The 24520-nt window shown below is 37.6% G+C and overlaps 1 protein-coding gene across 1 annotated transcript; it reads right to left on the reverse strand.

The window, feature by feature from the left end:
- Window positions 1-16680: 16680 nt before the first annotated feature.
- On the reverse strand, window positions 16681-19384 carry LOC104245613 (protein RTF1 homolog). The gene is made up of 2 exons (XM_009801232.2): window positions 19248-19384; window positions 16681-18884 (listed from the first exon to the last, which is right to left on the reverse strand). Exon 2 carries the CDS (start codon window positions 18842-18844, stop codon window positions 16880-16882), a length of 1965 nt encoding a protein of 654 aa, XP_009799534.1. The 5' UTR covers window positions 18845-18884; window positions 19248-19384; the 3' UTR covers window positions 16681-16879.
- Window positions 19385-24520: the final 5136 nt, after the last annotated feature.

Below are 24520 nucleotides of genomic sequence, written 5' to 3' on the forward strand. Positions count from 1 at the left end.
GAGTTAGGGGAAACCTATACTGCCGTGTTCCACAAATTAAGGCAGTTAGGCTTGTTGAGTCCTGTTGAGCCCAGATTGCCAAATCCCTTTCCCAAAAATATGGACCACTCGGTAAGCTGTGAGTATTGTTCGGGGGCTCTCGGTCATGATACCGAGAAATGTTGGAAGTTGAAACATGCAGTACAAAATCTTATTGACACCAACAAGATTGAGGTTCAGACACCAGAGGCACCCAACATCAATCAGAACCCGTTGCCGGCACAACTTGAAACCCACATGATTGAGCTAATGCACGAAGGAGGGAAGCTAAAGAAACCCTCACAAACAGTGATGATGATCCGTGTCGGTTCAAAATAAATGTTAACCAGTGGGAAAACGGTGGTATAGTTGGAAAAGGTGGATAACAAGCCAGTTATGGTGTTGGGAAAAGGGTCCAATGAGGCAGATGTACAGTTTGTGGGGTTGAAAGCAAAAATCAACAATTGAATGGCTACTCCTCTTCCTATATGAAGGGAGTCTTGGTAGTGGGCTCTGATTTTCTTTTTTGTTGTCTGGATTATTCCAGGGTTGTAATCCAAATCTTTCTTGTGCTCGCCAAAGTGTGAAACCTTACTATCCCGTATTTTAATAAAGTGAAAGTTTTTTTTCCCCTCATTCCTTATTTTGTTTTAATTTTTCTTCTTATTTTTGTCTTCTGAACAGTTCTCTTTCTACTGATTCTAATGACATGGCATGCACGACGGATCTTCAACCTAGTCTAAAAAAAGAAATCAATCAATCTGATTTCGAACTTATAGTACAAGATTGTGATGATAAGTCGGAATACGATGAGGACTAAGCCTTCAGAAAAATTAACAGAGAGTTGAGCCAAGTTGAAAAAAAAAAAAAGAGCCCAACTCAAATGACACGGAAGCCGTCAATCTAGGGGATGCGGATGACATCAGGGAAGCTAAGATAAGCATCCACATGGAACCAAACATCAGGGAAGAACTAATCAAAGCACTTACTGAATTCAAAACATTTTGCATGGTCATACGACGACATGCCGGGCTTAAGCACCAATCTAGTGGTTCAAAAATTGCCCACTGACCCGGCATTACCCCCCGTCCAGCAAAATTCAGGAAGATCAAAACCAACGTGAGTGGGAAGATTAAGGAAGAAGTGACCAAACAGCTGAATACTAAGGTTATTCGGGCCGCTCGATATCCTGATTGGTGGGCTAATGTGGTGCCAAAAAAAAAAAAGGAAAATCCGAGGTATGTGTTGATCATCGCAATCTAAACAGAGCAAGCCCGACGCTTTATGATCCACAGATATCGAAGGGAAATGCGTCGACATGGCTATCAATTCTGACGCAGTTAAGAGATATTATGATTTCTGGTAATTGTAATTGTTGTTTGTTTGTACTTAGCATTTATCAGAGAATGAAATGACGGAGGCAATTCTTTCTTCTATCCAAACACTTTGACCTTTGCTTCCCCTTTTGAGCCTTATTTACTCTTTCATACCCCTCTTTTGGAATCTGTAATGAAAACGAAAAAAGTAATGATAATAAGAACAAAAGAAAAGTCAAGAAAAAAAAACAAAGGAATGGGAACTACGTTTGACCTGATTCCTCAAAGAAGGATACGTAGGCGCCTCACGGCTCGGTCATAGTGTAACATAGTGTGCATAAGGTAACATATTGTGACAAAATAAAAATCCCCAAGCAAGAAAAACTGGGGCAGAAGTTGGCGCTTGTAATTTTGGCAAGAAAGTTTGATTCCAAGAGTTGTACTATTTTACCCCTAAAAATTATTTTTGAACTTTTGATACCCCCTTCTCCTTTCAGCCATACACAAAAATCCCTATTGATGTCCAAAAAAGACCTCCCGATCAGTATCTGAGAAGTGCTAAGTCAATGCAAATGGAAGTCGGGAATAACACTCTGATCCCCAGCAAAGAAGAAGATCATAAGCTGGAACTGAATTGATAGCCGAAAGAATCCCCAACAGAGAGAGTCATATCGGCAACACTCCAATTCCCAGCTGAAAAATAAAATAAAATGAGAGAGTCTTATCGGTGAAAACCTTCACAGGCACCATAAGGCGACAGGAGTTGAGAGAAATGAGAGAGTCTTATTAGTGAAAACCCCTCGAAGGGCACTATGAGGCGACAAAACAAGATTGGCGGGAAGGATCCGCAAAGAGTTGAGTGCCTGTTTATCCCCAGCAACATGAGGCCGTCTGGAAGGTTGATTGATACAAATAGACTGGGTTGATTAATCCGGAATGCGCGACATGATCGTTGGAATCGGTTATATCATTCAGATAAGTTCTTTTCTTTCCTTTTCCCTAGCATTTGTTCAGAAAGACTTCTTCTTTTTTCTATTTTTTGAAATCATCACTTTTTCATTTCTTGGTTTAAAAGACTTACCTTCCCAGCAGTTTGTTTTTGAAAAGGATTTTCAGAGCTTACTACCAGTTGCCAAAATGATGCAAAGCAAAATGCGAATAGGACACGCCAAAGATAAGGCGATAAAGAGAAAAGAAGTTGGTCGCAAGACCAAATGATGAAAGGGGCCTAGATCCCAATAGGACCAAATTTCCAGGGGAAGTTGGAGAAAAACAGGAAAACAACAGTTGAGAAAATTGTGGACCTAATTCCAAGAGGGCCCCCGACAGATCATCGAGATGTAGGAGCATCCCCAACAGATTTTCGACCAAGTTCCAAGAGGGTCGGACAACATAGAGTGGGGAAGGGAGAAAGGGAAAAAACCATCCCAGTAGGAGTATCATAACCAACCACCGGGTTTTTAAACTAACAAATTTTGTTTGGTTTGAAACAGGTAAATGGAATGGCAGTGAAGACCATAAGGGAAAATGCAAACTGGGGCAGAAAATTTTCTTTTCAGTTAGAAAATTTTCTGGAAATCAGGTACCCATTTGGGGAAGAATAAAGATAGCACCAAGGAAGTGGTCTTTGAACTAGGGTTTCCCCCAACATAATAAGCTTCCAATGGAGGAAGTTGATCCCCAGCAGACAAAACAAAGAGATGACATTTGTGCTCAGAAAAGCAAAGAGTCATTATCCTCCCCAGCAGCTTCCAGAAGAAGGAAGCATCGATTTGAAGGGATAAAATTCCCCAGCAGCGTTATCCTCAACAACGTTATCCCAAGAAGATAACACTTTTATCCCCAGCAGTGTTAAGAAAGAAAAAAAAAAGGAAAAAGAAAAAAAATTGAATTTGAAGGAAGGAAAGAAAGGAGACTCCCCCAGTGGTATTATCCCCAGCAATCAAGCATCCACCTGGAGAACAAGGATGAGTAGTTGAAGTATTAGTAATCAGGCATCCACCTGGAGAACAAGGAAGAGCAATGAAATATCAGAAATCAGGCGTCCACCTGGAGAACAAGGAAGAGCAATGAAAGAAACAGCAATCAGGCATCCACCTGGAGAACAAGGATGAGTAGTTGAAGTATTAGTAATCAGGCATCCACCTGGAGAACAAGGAAGAGCAATGAAATATCAGAAATCAGGCGTCCACCTGGAGAACAAGGAAGAGCAATGAAAGAAACAACAATCAGGCGTCCACCTGGAGAACAAGGATGAAGAAAAGAAATAGCAATCATCTGGAGAACAAGGATGAAGAATTGAATTAGCAGTCAGGCGTCCACGTGGAGAACAAGGAAGAACAGTTGAAATATCAGAAGTCAGGCGTCCACCTGGAGAACAAGGAAAAGCATCAAAACTGGGGCAGAAGATTTTCTGCCATGGTCGAAAATTTTCTCAGAAGAACAAGGAAATCAATTCAAGTTTTAAGAGATAGCAAGACAACAAGATTTGGAGAAAAACAGTCGGAGGTAAGACAATTCCAAGATGTTGAAAATGGGATCATCCGCCCTCGAATAGGATATTTGGGTTCATCCGCCCTCGAATAGGATATTTTGGGATCATCCGCCCTCGAATAGGATATTCTGGGTTCATCCGCCCTCGAATAGGATATTCTGGGTTCATCCGCCCTCGAATAGGATATTCTGGGTTCATCCGCCCTCGAATAGGATATTTTGGGTTCATCCGCCCTCGAATAGGATATATTGGGTTCATCCGCCCTCGAATAGGATATTTGGGTTCATCCGCCCTCGAATAGGATATTTTGGGTTCATCCGCCCTCGAATAGGATATTTTGGGTTCATCCGCCCTCGAATAGGATATTCTGGGTTCATCCGCCCTCGAATAGGATATTTTGGGTTCATCCGCCCTCGAATAGGATATTTTGGGTTCATCCGCCCTCGAATAGGATATTTTGGGTTCATCCGCCCTCGAATAGGATATTTTGGGTTCATCCGCCCTCGAATAGGATATTTGGGTTCATCCGCCCTCGAATAGGATATTTTGGGTTCATCCGCCCTCGAATAGGATATTTGGGTTCATCCGCCCTCGAATAGGATATTTTGGGTTCATCCGCCCTCGAATAGGATATTTTGGGTTCATCCGCCCTCGAATAGGATATTTGGGTTCATCCGCCCTCGAATAGGATATTTTGGGTTCATCCGCCCTCGAATAGGATATTTTGGGTTCATCCGCCCTCGAATAGGATATTTGGGTTCATCCGCCCTCGAATAGGATATTTTGGGTTCATCCGCCCTCGAATAGGATATTTTGGGTTCATCCGCCCTCGAATAGGATATTTTGGGTTCATCCGCCATCGAATAGGATATTTGGGTTCATCCGCCCTCGAATAGGATATTTGGGTTCATCCGCCCTCGAATAGGATATTTGGGTTCATCCGCCCTCGAATAGGATATTTGGGTTCATCCGCCCTCGAATAGGATATTTTGGGTTCATCCGCCCTCGAATAGGATATTTTGGGTTCATCCGCCCTCGAATAGGATATTTGGGTTCATCCGCCCTCGAATAGGATATTTGGGTTCATCCGCCCTCGAATAGGATATTTGGGTTCATCCGCCCTCGAATAGGATATTTGGGTTCATCCGCCCTCGAATAGGATATTTGGGTTCATCCGCCCTCGAATAGGATATTTGGGTTCATCCGCCCTCGAATAGGATATTTGGGTTCATCCGCCCTCGAACAGGATATTTTGGGTTCATCCGCCCTCGAACAGGATATTTTGGGTTCATCCGCCCTCGAACAGGATATTTTGGGTTCATCCGCCCTCGAATAGGATATTTTGGGTTCATCCGCCCTCGAATAGGATATTTTGGGTTCATCCGCCCTCGAATAGGATATTTTGGGTTCATCCGCCCTCGAATAGGATATTTGGGTTCATCCGCCCTCGAATAGGATATTTCGGGTTCATCCGCCCTCGAATAGGATTTTATTTTTTAAAGTTGTTGAAATCAGGAGCCCCCTGAAGAACAGAATGGCGATGTATTGGTTGAAGAGAGGAATGACATTCATTTTTAAAGTTGTTGTTGAAGTTGGGAGCCCGCCCATAGAACAGAGGCATACATTTCAGTCTTTAATTTTCAAGCATTGAACTTGGGAGCCCGCCCAGATAACAGAGGCATACATTTCAAGTCTTTAATTTTCAAGTATTAAAATTGGGAGCCCGCCCAGATAACAGAGGCATACATTTCAAAATCAAGTCAGAGGACAATAAAACAGAGGGTTACAATAGGAATCCCCAGCAGGAAACAATAAAATTCCCCGGCACCGGGAAACAGAAGGTTGCAACAAGAGGTCACAGTACAAACTCAAGTACATGTGTCAAAAGAAGTAAAGCACCGAAAGAAATGCAAGCAGACAAGGAAGCAAGGCAACAAAAACAAATTGTACTCTAGCCTAGCTTCTTGTTTTTTTAAGCACGGTGTAACAAGGAGATCGGTAAGCAGTAGTAATAGCATGCAACAACAGTAACATTGCAGTCCAACGGTAGTCCCAGCTACCAAAATTTCTCGAACTACATTGACCTGATTCCTGTTTAGCCCAGGATATGTAGGAAACCTTTGAAGCAAAGGTTCGGTCAAATCTTTTTCAAAAAAATGCTTCAACGGAGTACTCGGATGGGCAAAAATCGCTCGCTTTATCTTTGCACGAAAACCCTTCGTGTCTCCGGGCAAAGAGGGGCAGCTGTAAGCACGTGATTTTTGCCCTATATGAGAATTACTCCCAAAAAATTCAAAAATAAAATGATTTTTCTTTGGTGTACAATTTTGTGATATTTTGAAGAATTATTTGTATTTGTCTGTGCGTGTTTATTCGCTAAATTAATAAAAAATACAAAAATATGTCGCATTTTGCATGTAGGATTTAATTCTACAATTGTTAGTAATTAAAATTGTTTTACAAAAATTAAAAATTACAAAAATAGGCATCGTTTGCATTTTTAGCATTTAATGTCCAAATATACAATTTTATGCTTAATTAATACTTAATTGTGCGTTAATTGTTATTGGGAGTTAATTTGCGCCTTTATAACTTAATTTAGTTCTTAATAATAGTTTAAGTATTTTTATAATTTAGTTTTAGAAAAATAAAAGAAGAAAAGAGAGCGAAAATATAAAGAAAGTCGGAATTGGGCCTCTTCTTCAATTTCAAGCTATAGGCCCAAAAAATGGCCCAATCTTCCCTACGACCCAGTCCATTTCGAACTGGGTCGACCCAGTCCATTAACCCAACACCCCTTCTTCATTTTTGTCCAACACAAAACAAAACCAAAAAAAATAAAAAATAAAAAATAAAAAGTGAATTATCACTATTAATAGTTTTATTTTTTGTTTTTTTATATATATATAAAAAAATCCGAAAATATTTTATTTTATTTATTATTTTTATTTTAAAAAAAATATATATATATATATATATATATATATATATATATATAGTAATTTCGGAAATGATTTTAAAAAAATAAAAAATAAAAAAATAAAAAAAGTAAAAGAATGTAGAAAATTTAAAAAAAAAGTAAAAAGTTTTAAAAAATTTAAAAGTAAAAGAAGGTTGGAATTAAAAAATAAATATAAAGATATCTGAAAATTTAAAAAATTTAAAGTAATTGAAAGTAGCATTTTTAAAAGAAAAAGAAAAGATAGTGGTTTATTTTTTAAAGAAAAGTTAAATAAAGTGAGATTCTCTTTTAAAAAAATAAAAAGTGGGATTTTAAATAAGATAAAGTAATTAAAGTTGGAATTTTAAAAATAAAAGTAAATAAATGTGGGATTTCTTTTTCTAAAAAAATAAAAGCAATTTGTAAGTGGGATTTCTTTTAATTAAAAAAATAATAAAATAATAAAAAACAAATCTGAAAATTTCGAAAATTTTGCTATAAATAGAAGAGAAAATTTAGGAAGAAGGGTGGAAAAAAAGAGAGGAAAAACTAGATAGAGAGAAGAAAAAAAGAGGGGGCGGAGTGAGAAGTATACACCCGATATACATTCTGTATACACTGAATATACAGGGGCAGAATTCATTTTGGAGAGTTTTGAAGTTGAAAAAAAATAGTTACTGCTTCATTGCCTCGCTTAAGATCTGAAATAGTCAGAACCTTCCTGCCTTTTACTTCTTCACTATACTTGGAGTCGTTTATAGTCTCCTGGGTTTTCTGCTATTCCTACTGTACTGGTTTGCGATGTTGCTGAATCTGCTGTTGCTGTGTTATTACTGCTGCTGACTTCTCCTTCTTTTGTTCTTGTACTGCTGTTTCCAGGTACACATTTGTACAATCTCGGCTTGAAGCAAAAAATGAAATATTAATCAGGCTTTGTTCCTGTTGAATTCCTCCTGTTTAGATTTGTGGTTGAATATAATTTTTCTTTCTTCGTATAAAGATGTAGTTGAATGATTAATGAATAATGAGGTTGCATATGTATACTTTCTTCATCTAATAATGTTAGTTTAAATTACGGAGAATAATTAATCTGTTTTGATATTATGGTCAATCTCATGTTCTAGTATTATTGAATAACAGAATATAAAATGAAAGCAGTTTTTCTTTGTACAAACTCGATCGCAATTTTCCATTCGCATTAGCCGTAAACTAATAACTAATAAGTTACGTTTTTCAGCATGTAAATAATTAAGAGATTTTCTTTTAGTTTAGAGACGAACTTAATAGAAAATATAGTCATTGTAGGTTTATCCTGTAAAAATAAAAATGAGACGAGCCTCGCCAAATAAAACGTATAGATTGCGGGGCCCTCACAAAATGTATGGTTTAATTAGAATTCGGAAGGACCGTTTAGCGAATTTCACGGTCTTCCCCAAAATAATAACGCGATAGTCTCTTTAGGCGCGTGTTTAATATTTTACTTTCTTAAGCCTGGGTGTGCATTTCATGCGACCCGAATCCAAATCCCAAAACATCAAATAAAACGTGTTCCGGATTGTGGGTGCATTTCATGTAACGCAGTCCAAAGACGTGTTTTAAGCGATGTTCATATTTCTTTTAAAAACAATAATAATAAAGCGGTTAAAAGATAAAATTTGCACATAAGTTCATATTTGTATAAAATCAGACAATCAAGCCGAATATAACAGTTGAGCGACCGTGCTAGAACCACGGAACTCGGGAATGCCTAACACCTTCTCCCGGGTTAACAGAATTCCTTATCCGGATTTCTGGTACGCAGACTGTAATATGGAGTCATTCTTTTCCTCGATTCGGGATTAAAATTGGTGACTTGGGACACCCTAAATCTCCCAAGTGGCGACTCTGAAATAAATAAACCAATCCCGTCTCGATTGTCCTTTAATTGGAAAAACTCCCTTGCACCCTCGCGGGTGCGGAAAAAGGAGGTGTGACAGCACTAAACACATTGATGTCAGATTTCATTTTATTCGAGATGTTATTGATGAGGGAACTATCAAGGTCGTGAAGGTTATCACAGACGATAATGCTGCAGACATGTTGACCAAGATAGTCCCGCTCGCTAAGTTTGCACACTGCAAGGACTTGGCGGGGGTGTGCATCAACTGATGCAACTCCGAAGAGAACAGTTGCTAGGTGGAGGTGGTATGTTCAACAATGGTTTGATTCTTCTTGTTTCTTACAACGGGGTTGCCCAGTAAGCTTAGAAGTTTTGGCCAGAGTTGTTCACACGCTCGAAACGCAAACCAAGGTGGAGATTGAAAATGTTGGTTTATGTTTAGTCAACAATGGCATGCTGAAAATGTTGGTTTATGTTTAGTCAACAATGGCATGCCAATTGGAAGAGTTGGTGGAAAGTGTTGGTGTGGATGCTAGGAGGAAGCTTCCTCCTTTGATGTCACCCATGACATCAAGAGGAGGTAGTTTGATGTCACCAATGACATCAAGAGGAGGTTTTTACCTCTATAAATAGATGCACTCCTTCATTTGTAGAAATCATCCCAAAATAATACAATACATTGTAGTGAGTAGAGAGTTAAGAGAGAAATTCTCTTAAGTGTAATTGGGAAATCTCCCATTCCTTTGTTAATATTAAAAGGGCAATTGTTCTCTGGTGGACGTAGGATTATTTTGATCCGAACCACGTTAAATCTTATGGTCTTTCTTTTACGTTTCCGCTAACAGTTTACCTTCTATAAAGATTAATACCTTATTTATTTTAAATAAATACCATTTAAAAAAATTATATTCTATAAATACCTTTTAATGTTTATAGCAAAATATCTAATTTTGGTTACCTCCTACCCCTAAGCCACTAAATACGCTATTCAGTTATACTAACAGAATCGACGAAAAAGAATTTCTCAAAAACGTTCCTGAATTCATCATCCAACTTGCCATCTAACTCTGCCTTCTCTGGGATATATTCCACTTCAAATTGCTCCAAAGACTTTTGAAAATCGGACTTCTCCTTATAATTAGCACCGCCATTACCAGCGTCACTATCTTCTCCATGAGACGATACTTTTTTGTCTCTCTTCTGCTTCCGCTATCTGCGCCTGCGCTCGGTTTCCTTTGATTTCCTAGAGCCGGTGTTAGTGTTAGAGTTAGAGATTTGGGGTTTCATATCGCCCATGGAATGGCCGAGACGTTCGTGGCCCCGTTTGTAATTTTAATGCGTGGGAACAGTGAGATTCAGGGTTTTTGCTCGACGTCGGATTCGCCGGAAATTAGGGTTTGTTCTTGAACAAAGACGATGGAATTTGGGGCTGAGCAACTTGATTTTATGTTAATATATTTCAATGTATTTTCAACGTATCACGCTTTATTTTCATGTATTTCATTGTATTCATTGTCTTTTTTTTCATTGTAATTCAATGTATCTCGCTGTATTCGATATATTTCATTGTATTCACTATCTTTTTTCCATTGTATTTCATTGTATCACGTTGTATTATATGTATTTCATTGTATTCACTGTCTCGCTATATGCCATGAATGTATTCATATGTTTTTTAATTAATATAATTTATGTATTCAGATGTATTATATAATTTCTCTGAAGATTGCTATGTTTTTTTAGATATTTTTCGGTTGAGAATCTTTTTTATAACTGGAAATACAAAAAAAAAATTATAATTGAGTTTGTTGAGTTATATTAGGAGTCTATTATGTTAATTGATTCACTTTCCGTTTAAAAATAGTATAATCCCTTGTTTCACGCCGTAAATACAGTCGAATACAATAATCTGTACGCCTATTTTTGCTACTGTATTCATGAATACAGTGGCTTAAATATATCTAATACATCTTATAACAACAGAAACCGTATCTACAATCCGTAAAATAGCAAATGGTATCTATAGATAGCTAATTACCACTAAAAGATAGTACTTTATGAAATGATTTTTAGACATTCATCTCGAAGACATACGAAATAAAATACCTTATGATTTGACTAATAAGGTAACAAAGTGGTTATAATATAACTGCTTGATTAGGAATTTATTGCCACAAATATTTCCAAGATCTGTTCACTCTTTGACCTACTTGTATTTATTATATAGAATAGAAATTGTGGTACCATTGGATCATAGAAAACCGTCAAAAAAAAAAAAAAAATAGAAGATAGAGGCTAAACTTGGAATCACGATTTCTGTGATCTAGTTGATGATTTGAAGGAAAAGAAAGCAGGGGTGTATAAATCGGGTTGGTTCCGGTTTTTCAATTATCAAATTAAACTAATTGTGTTGAGTTATTAAATCTAAAGATCAAACCAAACCAACAAAAGTCGGATTTTTCAATCTCGATTTTTCTCGGGTTTTCGGTTTTTTCGAGGAGTTTTCGGATTTTTCCCCGGTAAAATCTTCATAGCACAAAACATATAACTTGTACTCCAAATATTTCTTTAATCCCAATAAGATACAACTATATAAAGTGTTTCCCAAGAAAATAATACAAAATATGAGATGTGCCATGGCAGCGTCCTAAAATATTTAACAATAAAGATAATAAATCGAACAAAATAAATATTGCTTAAATAAGTCATAATGAAAATGAACATAATTTAAAAGTACCAAGTCATGCTAAAATAAGCACGACTAATAAGTATTATTAATTAAATAATTAAACACTAAAGAAAAATAAAAATATAGGTTATGCATTTTTATTTAAATCATTAAAAAATTAAAAAATAGATATCCAACACATTATCATTCCTAGCATTGGATTGAATATCTTTGTTAGTAGGGATACTTATCGGGTAGATAATTACACTTAACGGTTCGGCTTATCGGTTATCAGATTATAAATGTAGTAATCCGCTAGCCATCCAATAAGATAATGGGTGGATTGGTATCGGATTGACAAGGGAGAAATTTAAAAATAGCCAGATTTACAACTGGTCATTCGAAAATAGCCTAGTTTCAAAAGTAATCAAAATTTAGCCATTTTTCATGTAAAGATAAATCTGAGCGAAAACACTGTTCAAAGCCAGAAAATACGCCAATATATTATACTGGAGTTCCAGCATAAGTATGCTTGAACTCCAGCATATTATACTAGAGTTCCAACATAAGTACACTAGAACTCCAGCATAATATACTGGAGTTCCAGCAAGTATAATTGTCCAGTATAATATACTGGAGTTTGGAGCACTGGTACTCCAGTCTCCAGTATATTATACTGGAGTCAGCAAAGTATACCGGTCCAGCATAATATGCTGGAGTTCATACACAGGTGCACCGAACTCCAGTATATTATGCTGGACCGGTCTCTGTTGCAGCAAAATAGTGGCTATTTTTCATTGACTTCGTAAACGTTGGCTATTTTTGAATGACCAATCCGAAAGCTGGCTATACTGTGCTATTTTTACGATTAACAATTATCGGTCCGTTGTCGGACGGTTTATCGGCTAAATCAAATAAAAAAATTTAAACAATGCTAGTCTTGTGAATACCAAATGCCATACTGCATAGTTCACTCGCTTATATCATTTCAACCCTCTAGCTGTAAAAACACAGAAATCTCAAATTGAAACAAGGATAAAATCAGATTAACCAACACAAAAGCAGCCTGCACCAGAGGACACCACCAAGCCAGTACCCAATGTTGCTCTTATGCAGCTGCAGAAAATCCAACACCGATTCTATAACAGTTAATACTTTGTCGGAAACAACACCCCAGCGTATGAACACAATAAAGACAAAGTTGATTCTGATACGATGACCCAAATTTCTACTGCGGCCGTGGCACATTGGCAAACTCCCCACTATTATACCCTGCCTCATTATGCAGTTATCAAGTTAGAGATTCCAATAATCATCAACCTGACTGTTCAATTGAGAATTAGAAATTAGGGACTTAGCCATTTATGGTTCAAATAGTACTTTATATACATAAGAGTAAAAGTGTAAACATAAAAAAATTTAACGGGTTAATGGTTTTTCCGATAAGAAAATTGAGCAATCTGCTCCCAAACTGTCAAGCTGTTAATTAGAAAATCTCAATCGTTCACCATTCATTACCCCGATAACAATAAGTCATCGGTTCAATTAACGATTACTGTTCGATTTTGAACAACCCTATTTGTTAGCATTAATATTGGTTTAATTTTGATTTGGGCTTTATTTGTAAGGGACTATAAAACTTATTGGAGCCAGAAGTTCTAAGTTCAAACTTGAAATAGAACTATGAAAAAGTTTAAGAAATATTTATAAATTATATTACAATAACTATTTTTTTGTATTAAGCATACTTAAAATTTCTACATATGTAATGTCGGGTTGGGTTGGTTTCGATTTGACTTTTTTTAGTTAAAATCAAACCAAACCAATTATGATCGAGTTTTTTTCCAACACCAAATCAAATCAAACCGATCCTTGGTTATTTTTTTTCTTCTAATTTGACTCGAATTATTGATTTGGATCAGTTTGTTTGGTTTCCTTTGTACACCCCTAGAAGAAAGTAGGAAATATGTCCGATTAGACACATAGAAAATGAGCTTATGCACTATGATGTTCGCCAAAAGATCATTCTGTAAAGTGTAGATAGGGGTGTACAAACGAAACCGGCAAACCGCATCAACCTGATAATCCGAGTCAAATCGAGAAAAAAAACTCGACTATGGTTTGGTTTGATTTGGTTTGGTGTTGGGTAAAAAATCCGACCATAATTGATTTGGTTTGATTTAACTAAAAAAAGTCAAACCGAAACCAAACCAACCCGACATTATATGTATAGAAGTTTTAAATATATTTAGGGAAAAAGGCCATTATTGCCCCTGTACTATTAGCATTTAAGCACATTTCTCCCTCGTTATACTATATGTTCAATCTCATCCCTACCGTTAACAAAGTTTATGCAATTACCCCTAACCCTAACGCCTTGTCGATATGGCAGCTGACCCCCTCTCTTTTTTCCAAGTCAGCTGCCAACTCGGACTTCCACTAATTTTTAATCCCCAAACCCAACGACCAAATCAGATAATCCTTAAATTTATCTTGTGTTATTTTTTACTTTTAAGATAAAGGAAATTTTGTGGGTCCCACTTGATTTAAACTTTTTAACTCTTTTTTTTTCTTCTCCTTTTCTCCTCTGTTTTCGGCGTTATCATCTTCTCCGTCGAATTCAAAATTCAACCAATCAACTTTGATTTCTATAGCAAATTCAGATCCTTTTGTTTTTATCATGTCTATAAAGAATGGGGCTTCACATCAAGATTTTGATTGATGTTGTTCCTAGTGAAAAGTACAATATCGTAATAGTAGGATTGGAAAATGCCGGAAACCTCCATTACCACCCATGACAGACCCATGAAGATTTTGAGGTCGGTAGGAGGAATTTCTGCCACAAACAAAGGTTAAGATAAAGAAAATTCATCGATAATCTTTTGGTCAAATCTGAGAGTACTTCTTCACCGGCGGGCATTTTTCCGGCAAGACCACCAAAGATGGAAGAGATTACTGGCCTGTCAATATATACGCACTGCTTTGAAAAGTCAACTGGCCATATTGTTCAATGTTGACAGTTTCAACCATTAACAATTTAGCTTATTGTCTCCCCTCAACACATCTTTTCGACAAGCTCGCCGGAGAAGAAGAAGAAGATTAATGGCCTGCCACCTTTGGGATTAATCGTAATTAGTAGTCCTGGTAGGGGTGTTCATGGTTCGGTTTGGATCGGTTTTTCCCTAAAAAGAAACCAAACCAAGTAAGTTGGTTTTTCAAATATTAGAACCAAACCAAACCAAACCAATTAAGTCGTTTTTTCTCGATTCGGTCTATGTCAGATTTTGTTGGTTTTTCGGTTTTTTCGGTTACTTGTCGGTTTTTTCTTGAATATAAGACATACACTACCAAACACATATTCCGGCGACCACATTTTCAACGTAACACTATCAAATCAATTGCCCTTTGAGAAATCTATTATTTACCAAGATATATTGGTGATAATTGAATCAAATAGTGATGAATAATTTAAGGACTCAATTAAAAATATACTATTTTTAAAACAAAATGGATTCTTACACTTAACAAAAGAAAACTACCAATCAAACTAGAATGTAAAGATAAAGAACTATACTAAAAGTGCAAACTATTAACATTTATCATAAAATTTTTGAAACTTTGTATAAAAATATAAATATATATAAGTGTAATAATAAATTTGAAATAGCTACTCCTATAGTCGGCTTGGTTCGATTTTTTTCTGATTAAAACCAAACCAAACCAAATTTGACCGGTTTTTAAAATTCAAAACCAAAACCAAACCAAACCAAAAAGTATGGGGTTTTTTGGTCGGTTTGGTTCGGTGTTTCGGATTATTATGAACACCCCTAAGTCCTGGCATTTTCTACCCATTCAGAAAAAACTCACTCTTTTTCTAATTTCATTATCATGAACTTAAACAATCCTTGATGGGTTTCTAAAGCTTTCAGCTTGGTAGGCTATGGCGTTAGAGAAGCAGAAGAACTGATGTTGAAAAAAGAAGAAAGAGAAAGGTAAAAGAAAAAAAGGAAAAATAAATTAAAATAATTTATTGGGTAGTGAATTTACAAAAATGCTGATATTATTACGTGGCAATTTATTTGAGGGTCCTGGGTGCCACAGTGTCAAAACGTTAGGGTTAGGGGTATATAATTTTGCTTACTTTGTTAACGGTAGGGTGGGGATTGAACGTATAGTATAACGAGGGAGAAACGTGCTTAAATGCCAATAATACAGGGGCAATAATGGCCTTTTCCCATATATTTAATACATAAAAATATTTATTGTAGTGTAGTTTGTAAATATTTCTTAAGATATTTCATAGTTTTATCTTTTAACGTATTATCTCAAATTTGGACTTATAATTTTTGGATGCTCTAATAAGTTTTATAGTCCATAAATATTAGTTACTCAAATAAATTCTAAATCGAAATCAAATCAATACTAATGTTAATAAAAGACATGCAATTCAATTGTACTATGAATGAAAATAGTGTTGGATATTTATTTTTGGTTTTTTCATGGTTTAGATAAAATGCGTAACTTATTTTTTTTTAGTGTTTAGTTATGTAAATAATAGAACTTATTAGTCGTGCTTATTTTGGCAACTTAGTAATTTTAAATTATGTTTATTTTTATTATGGCTTATTAATAATATTTATGTTATTTTATTATCTTTATTGTTGAATATTTTAGTACAACGTCATGACTCATCTCATATTTGATTAAATAATACCTTATATAGTTCTGTCTTACTAGGATTAAAGAAATATTTGGAACACAAATTCTATGTTTTGTGCTATGAAGACTTTATGAAGAAAAAAAAACAGAAAAAATCCGAAAATCCGAAAAACTCCAGATTAAAAAACCCAACTTTATTGGTTTGGTTTGGTCTTTAGATTTAATAACCCAACACAATTGGTTTGGTTTGGTAATTGAAAAATTCGAACTAACCCGACTTATGTACCCCTTAAGCGTAACATATTCATCTTCTAATAGATTCGTCAAATGACTCATGAATTAAAATTCAACTCTTTATATATATAGAGAGAGATATTTTTTTTATCAAAACAATAACTGATTGTTTAGGTTGATAGAAAAAACATGAAATTCCATTTTATTAAAAGGATGATTAATTAATACAATATTCATTTTCCACCTTTTACCATGATAAATTCATGTAATCTGGGGTAAACACCATGTGTATATGTTTTTTCGTCATGGAATTTCATTAGAGGTGAAGCAAAATATTCTTTTCGACTTTTAACGGTCCAAATTGATTGCCATTTTTGCTTGACGGAAATGCACAAATCTGGAAAACAAATTCACAAGTAAAACGAGTAGTTTTCTTGTACTTTTGGGGTAAATTAGAGAATAATAAAACAGTGACACCAATGCATTCTTCGTCCAATTCCAAAATACTTGATATAACAGTTAAAAGTGCACTCTCTAGTTTCACAGTTTGTAAATAAATCCCAAGTAACAACAATCCAAAGGGAAGGACAATCCATTTGGCTTAATAGCAAAAGCATAGAACAGCTCATATCTGGAAGAAACAGATTGGAAGTGGTAACAGCAGTACATCTCAAAGGAGCCCTCTCCTTCTCTTGTAGTCGCTGACACTTAAAGTTAGTGCATGTCTTCTCCCATCATTCTCAGGAACTCTACATCCAACAGTTGCTTCTATCCTCTGTTTTCGAGCAATAAATCCTGCTTGGGATCCTTGAGGCCCTCCGAACTTCTGAAGCACAGCCAATGAGATAGGCAGATCGAAATCATGTAGCGTATTTGATTCTGTTCCTAGATCAACCGGAGCAATAGTATCCACCAACTTTCCAGCACCTGCTGCAGCCTGCAAGGCTGCTGCTGTAGCTGCCATTCCTCCGTCGGCAATACCACCAGCCCCATTATTATCTACAACTGCTAATGCAGCAGCAGCTTCCCCATTTGATGCACCTACTGCTGCTTCATTAGCACTTTTTGCAAAATAATTCGTAGACCTAGTCCACCTTCTCGAGAAGGGATCATACCCAGCCTCACCAGCTTTTAACAGTTGATTCACTGGTCTGAGTTCAGACGCATTCTTGAAATTCTCGACCCTATTCTTTCGGTTCATCTCAGCCAGCCTGCGGGCCTTGTCATCTTTCTCTTGGGCCTTCCTGCTAGCCTCCAGTTCCTGCAGTCTTGCCTTAATCCTCTCAACCTCTGCCTCATCATTCTTCATTTTGGCCACTTCCATCTCCCTTCTCAAACGATCCTTCTCAGCAGCTACATTGAGCGGCCTCCATGTTGCAGATTTTTTCTGCTGCAACATCTGCTTTACAGTGTCAGCAGAGTAAACGAATGTGTTAGACTTCTGTATGGCCTCTTTTTTTTCCAACACATCTTGTTTACTGGGCATACGACCACCACTTCGTTCTACTTCCTTTACCCACTGATCAAACTCATCCCTTAGAGGAGGAGAGTCTGAAACCATAGCCATCTGCCACCTAGCAGCAGAGCTATCATTTCCCCAAATAAGATTTAGAAATTTGAATGTGGTTTTATTTTCTAGCTTGTACTGTCGATTAGGATCTGTGGCATCAACATTGCGGACAATACAGAGCCTATAGATAGGACCAGATCTTGACCTCCCAATGCCAACTCGTACAAAACAGCCCACAATTAACTCATCAAAGAAGGGCTCCATAAACCATTTCGCCAGTTTTGACCGCCGAATGGTGATTTCTTTTATATCCTCAAACGTTGGCAACTGTGACTCTGGTGATTTGTCATCATCACTGTCATCCATTCCATCATCGCCTGATGAATCTCCCTCATTACTGCGTGAATCGCTTTCCCCCCTGGTAGGACTACTACCCAGGGCTGCAGCTGTAAAGCTTCTACGTTTGACTGGTGAATAACCCCTGCCTCCAGAACCTTTTCGACCTGCATCCCTCAGTTTCCAGTTACCCTCCGGATCCTGCTGTCTTGCTCGTTTTGCTCGTATCTCATTCAATGCATCATCTCTATCAGCTGCCCTGTCCAAAGCTCTTGTTGATGACCGCATGCCACGTGAATGTGAAGGGGGTGAACTTGGTTTCCTGGGTTGGCTCCTATTCTTAATTTTTCCAGAGATTTTTTCCTGCAGACTCCTGTCAGATTTCTTCGATGCACGATCAGTCAATATCATTTCTCTATCCAGTTCCGACATCTGAGCAAGCTTTTGCCTGTCTTCTTCGTCCTTGTAAAGATCACTGCCAATAGAATCATCATCACTATCGCGCTCATCCCCATAACCATCTCCATCATCGTCACCTTCTCCGTGACTGCTACGATCATCATCTCTTTCCGGAGGGTCCAATCTCTTCTTGAGAGGAACTTGTGAACCGGAAAGCTTTCTATTCGAATACCCACGATCATCATCAGAATCATCGTCCCTGGAATCACTTCCATCATCAGAATATGAACTCTTGTGATGCCTTCTAGACGATGGAGGCGGGCGGTTCCTTCCGCCCGTATTAGTTCTGCCAGCAGCCTCCAAGAGCAAATCAGTTAACTCTTCTTCCATGATCTTCTATTCCACTCAGCTACTTGGCAATTAACAACAACTTCAAAAACCACGTAAAAGAAGCAAAATTTTAGTTAATATTTCGATAATTTACCCAAAATAAAAGCAATAAACACAATAATTAGCAGATTAACAAGGAAATATTAATTTATAAGTCAAAATCACCCAATTGAAACCCTAAGGCTGGATACAGAATACAAAAAGAACAGGCAAATATAGCATGCTGATGAACCAAACAGGTAACTACCGATTCAGATCCATTCAACTCTATTAATCATTCAAAAACTCTAAATTTCTGCTCAATCAAGCCAAAAATTTAGCACTAAAATAATAGCAAAGCGAATAACAGAAAGGATAACAACTAAGGGATTGAGTGAGAGAGGAAAAAAAATTAGAGACATACAATTCGATACAGCCGAATTATGACGAGAACGTGGAGAAGTTCGCCGGAGGGAGATGAGAAGCAACAAATTAGGGCGCAGAGCAGAGAATGGTTGCGAAGGCAGTTAGCGGTTCGGATTTGGATTTAGGGTCCATTTGTTGGGCTTGGGCTAAAGTTCCGAATATTTTTAAGAAGGTTTAAAATTGGGAAATATACTCTGTATAGCTGACATCTAAAATAATATGTATATTTTTTTAATATACAAAAAATATTTATCTTTATAATTAGTGTATATTTTCTTTAATCATGTAGATATCAGTGTGTTTCCATGTCATTAAATGATACCAAAATATCAACTTCTGGCTAAGATGACTTTTGCGAGTGAAATAGCAATGACAAAGTAACTTTTCGTAACAAATAGTAAAAAGAATTATGTCTTTCTTTACACAATTTTTATTAATTAATGATCATCTGAACAATAAACTCCAAAAATAATTGTACATAATAATTATCATTACGACAAGAATTTCACGAGACATATAGCAGGATTAGTGACTAGATGGCCAATCGAAATAATTCAACTATTATCTGGTAATTATTTGATATTCATACTTAATTAGGTGTATTGTCTATGACCAAATCATTTTTGTTGAGAATACTCCCGAGAAACATCATAATTGACAAAAATTTAATCTCAACTAAATAATATCCCCTATAAGTTTTTTTTTTATACCAATGCACCCTACTTTTTGTTGGATTTGCGCGAATTATTTGTACTCTTTTGTCGCTAATTTGACGCTAAATTGCTCGTAGCTAATAAAATCTCTTCCTAATATATCGTTAATTCATTCTTAAATGGGATTAATAACGAATTTTTCTGTTTAGCTACATAATTTGGTCGTCGCTGTTGGGAATAAACCCCTTACCAAAATAATATTCACGGTAATAAAGCGGAATAATAATGTAGCACCGAGATACGGTAATTAACAAGAATAAAAGAGTAACAATGACACCAAGATTTTTACGTGGAAAACCCTTCTGAATAAGGGGAAAAAACCACGACCCCGAGAGGAGCAACTGATATCACTATAGTAAGGAATTTTACACTTTGTAGGTCGGAGGTAAATACTCCAAAGACCACTACAACACTCAAAAGAAATAACCCTCTTTTGATATTCCCACCTCACTACAATATCGCTCACTCTCTATTTTCCTCACAGACTATTTTCTTATACCTTGTCTGTGAAACCTCACTCTTTCTTTCTCTCTTTGTTGGTGTGAAGAAATGAGAGTTGAAGCTCTCCTTTTATAGCCAAAGCTTCACCCTCTAAAGCCTACAATATTTGACAATTTACACACATTTTTCACAATTCAACAAAGTTGGCTACCAAACCAAAGAAATTCAACAAGGTTGGCTACCAACCAAACCAAGTCAACAAGGTTGGCTACCAAACCAAAGAAAACTCTTATTAGGCACATGCCTAATACTTCTTCAATGAGATGGACATCATCAATCTCCCCCTCCAGTCTCATTCATCCAGAGGAGGTAGCACTGTCTTCTAGTTTGAATGCATGCCGACAAGTTCTTTGCATAGCTCGAACTTGTTCCTTGGTACCACCTTGGTCAGCATATCTGCGGGATTCTCATTTGTAGAAATCTTCAAGACTTTTAGAGATTCATCATCTACCATTTCTCGAATCCAATGATATCTCACATCAATGTGTTTGGTCCTTGCATGGTACATAGAGTTCTTGCTAAGGTCTATTGCACTTTGACTGTCACAATAGACGACATACTCCTTCTGATGCAATCCAAGCTCTTGAAGGAATCGCTTGAGCCATATCATCTCCTTGCCAGTTTCTGTAGCAGCAATGTACTCTGCTTCAGTTGTTGAAAGTGCAACGCACTTTTGCAACTTAGACTGCCATGATATAGCTCCCCCTGAAAATGTAAACAAATATCCAGTACTGGATTTTCTGTTGTCAATGTCACCTGCCATATCAGCATCTGTATAGCCCTTCAAGATTGGATCAGATCCTCCAAAGCACAAACAATCTCCCGTGGTACCTCTCAGGTACCTGAGTATCCACTTGACTGCTTCCCAATGTTCCTTTCCAGGATTTTCAAGAAACCTGCTGACAACACCAACTGCGTGAGCAATATCAGGTCTAGTACATACCATTGCATACATCAAGCTTCCGACTGCTGAAGAATAAGGAACTTTAGCCATGTTCCCTTTCTCTTCCACTGTTGTAGGACACATCTTTTTACTCAACTTTAGATGACCAGCAAGAGGTGTGCTGACTGGCTTAGCATTCTTCATGTTGAAGCGTTCTAGTACACGTTCAATGTACTTCTCCTGAGATAGCCACAACTTTCTACTTGTTCTCTCTCGAACTATCTTCATCCCTAGAATTTGTTGTGCTGGGCCCAAGTCCTTCATATCAAATGACTTGGACAGATCTCCTTTCAACTTTGCTATCAACCCCTTGTCTTTTCCTACAATTAGCATGTCATCCACATACAACAACAATATAATAAAGTTATTCTCAGAAAATCTTTTGAAGTATACACATGGATCAGAATAGGTCTTTAGGTATGTTTGACTTTTCATGAATGAATCAAACTTCATGTACCACTGCCTTGGTGCCTGCTTCAATCCATAAAGACTCTTATTCAATTTGCACACCATGTGTTTCTTTCCAGCTACTTCAAATCCTTCTGGTTGCTCCATATAAATCTCCTCTTCCAAATCTCCATGAAGAAATGCAGTTTTCACATCCAACTGCTCCACTTCAAGATCTAGGCTAGCTGCTAAGCTCAAAATTGTTCGAATAGAAGTCATTTTAACAACGGGGGAGAAAATTTCGTCAAAATCAATACCTTTCTTCTGTTCGAAGCCTTTAACCACCAATCGAGCTTTGTATCTGACCAGCTTGCCATCTCCATCTTTCTTGAGTTTAAAGACCCATTTGCATTTGAGTGGTCTTTTACCCTTTGGAAGTTCAACCAGCTTGTATGTGCCATTTTTCTGGAGAGATTCCATCTCTTCTTGCATAGCTTTCATCCACTGGTTCTTTTCTGGATGGGACAACACCTCCTTAAGACTTTCTGGCTCCCCCTCATCACTGATGAGGACATACTCTGTGGAAGGGTACCTGCGTGACTCTACCCTTGGCCTCTCTGATCTCCTCAGAGGTTGATGTTGTTCTTCTCCCTGAGTGGGGTGCTCCACTTCCTCGACACCTTCATCAAGTTGCTCCCCCTGCTCAATAACCTCACCAGGTTGCTCCCCCTGCTCGGCAACCTCGTCGGTCGTACTTTCTGCACTTGTGGGATTGTTAGAAGTAGAAGGAATAGTAACAAAGTTAGGAATTATACCATTCTTCGCCTTTTCTGACATATCAGCAGCAGTTCTAACTTCACTTTCTCGGAAGACTACATCTCTACTTCTGATGACCTTCTTCTTTACAGGATCCCACAGTCTGTACCCGAACTCTTCATCTCCATATCCGATAAATATGCAGGGAATAGATTTATCATCCAGCTTTGTTCTCTGCTCTTTTGGTACATGTGCAAAAGCTCTGCAACCGAACACCTTCAGATGCGAGTAGGACACCTCCTTGTTGGTCCAGACTCTCTCTGGGATTTCAAACGCCAACGGAACTGATGGACTCCTATTGATCAGGTAACAGGCTGTCTGAACTGCTTCACCCCAGAATGACTTAGGCAGTTTAGCCATTCTGAGCATGCTTCTCACCTTCTCCACAATGGTGCGGTTCATCCTCTCGGCTACGCCATTGTGCTGTGGGGTTCCAGGAACTGTCTTTTCATGTCTGATCCCATGACTTGAACAATACTCTTCAAATTCCCTTGAAGTGTACTCACCTCCATTGTCACTTCGGAGACGCTTTAGCTTTCGACCCGTCTCCCTTTCTACTAGAGCATGAAACTTCTGGAAAACTTGAAACACCTGATCTTTGGTTTTCAAAATATAAACCCATAATTTTCGTGAAGCATCATCAATAAAAGTAACAAAATATTTGTTACCGCCCATTGATTCAATTTCCATTGGGCCGCAAACATCAGAATATACTAAATCAAGTATATTCAATTTTCTTTCAGACGATGTCTGAAATGAGACTCTATGCTGCTTACCAAATAAACAGTAGTCACAAGGTTTTACAGTTGTACCTTTGGCATAAGAAATGAGTGATTTCTTGGCAAGAATCTGCAATCCCTTCTCGCTCATATGACCCATTCTTTTGTGCCATAAATCTACAGAAATCTCATCTTGTGCCGCGTTCAATTCACCTTGGCATATTTCTGCATTTGTCCTGTACAACGTGCCACGAGCAACTCCCTTTGCAATCACCAATGATCCCTTAGTGAGTCTCCACTTTTGATTTGCAAAATAACTCTCGTATCCATCTCGGTCTAAAGCAATTCCCGAGATCAAGTTCATCCGCAAATCAGGTACATGCCGCACATCCTTTAGAACCAATGTGCATCCGACATTTGTCTTGATACAAATGTCACCAATCCCCGCAATCTTTGAGTAACTTGTGTTACCCATTTTCACTGTGCCGAAATCACCTGCTACATATCTGCAAAAAAGATCTCTTACCGGTGTGGCATGGTGAGATGCCGCTGTGTCAACCACCCATTCCGACTCTGGACCTGACAGGTGCATGCATTCCTCTTCCTCATTTATAAAGAGGACAACATTATCATTATTTTGCACCATGGCGGCTGTGTTGTCGTCATTCTTCTGGCCACTGGTTTCACCTTTGCCCTTCCTTGGATTTGGGCAATCTCTTTTGAAGTGACCTGGTTGATTACAGTTGTAGCAATTTCTGACTCTTGATTTGGATCGGTTCTTTGACTTCCCACGAGCTCCGGATCTACCATAGTTGTTCGAACTCCTTTGATAACTCCTGCCTCTACCTTCTGTGATGAGAGCCTGTCCTTGATTTTCAGGCTTCTTTCTCATCTTCTCATTGAGTAGAAGAGCCGATGTGACATCTTTCAACTCAATAGTAGTCTTACCGTGCAGGATGGTTGTTGCCAAATTATCGTACGAAGATGGCAACGAGTTCAATAGCAAGATGGCTTTATCTTCTTCCTCGATTTTCACTCCGAGGTTGGCAAGCTGTGTGATTAGTCCGTTAAACACATTTAAATGTGACAAAAAATTCGTACCTTCACTCATGTGTAGGGCGTATAACTGCTTCTTCAGGTACAATTTATTTGTCAGCGTTTTGGACATGTATAGGCTTTCCAACCTTGTCCA

Source organism: Nicotiana sylvestris, chromosome 2 (assembly GCF_000393655.2).
Source record: "Nicotiana sylvestris chromosome 2, ASM39365v2, whole genome shotgun sequence".
NCBI lineage: Eukaryota > Viridiplantae > Streptophyta > Magnoliopsida > Solanales > Solanaceae > Nicotiana > Nicotiana sylvestris.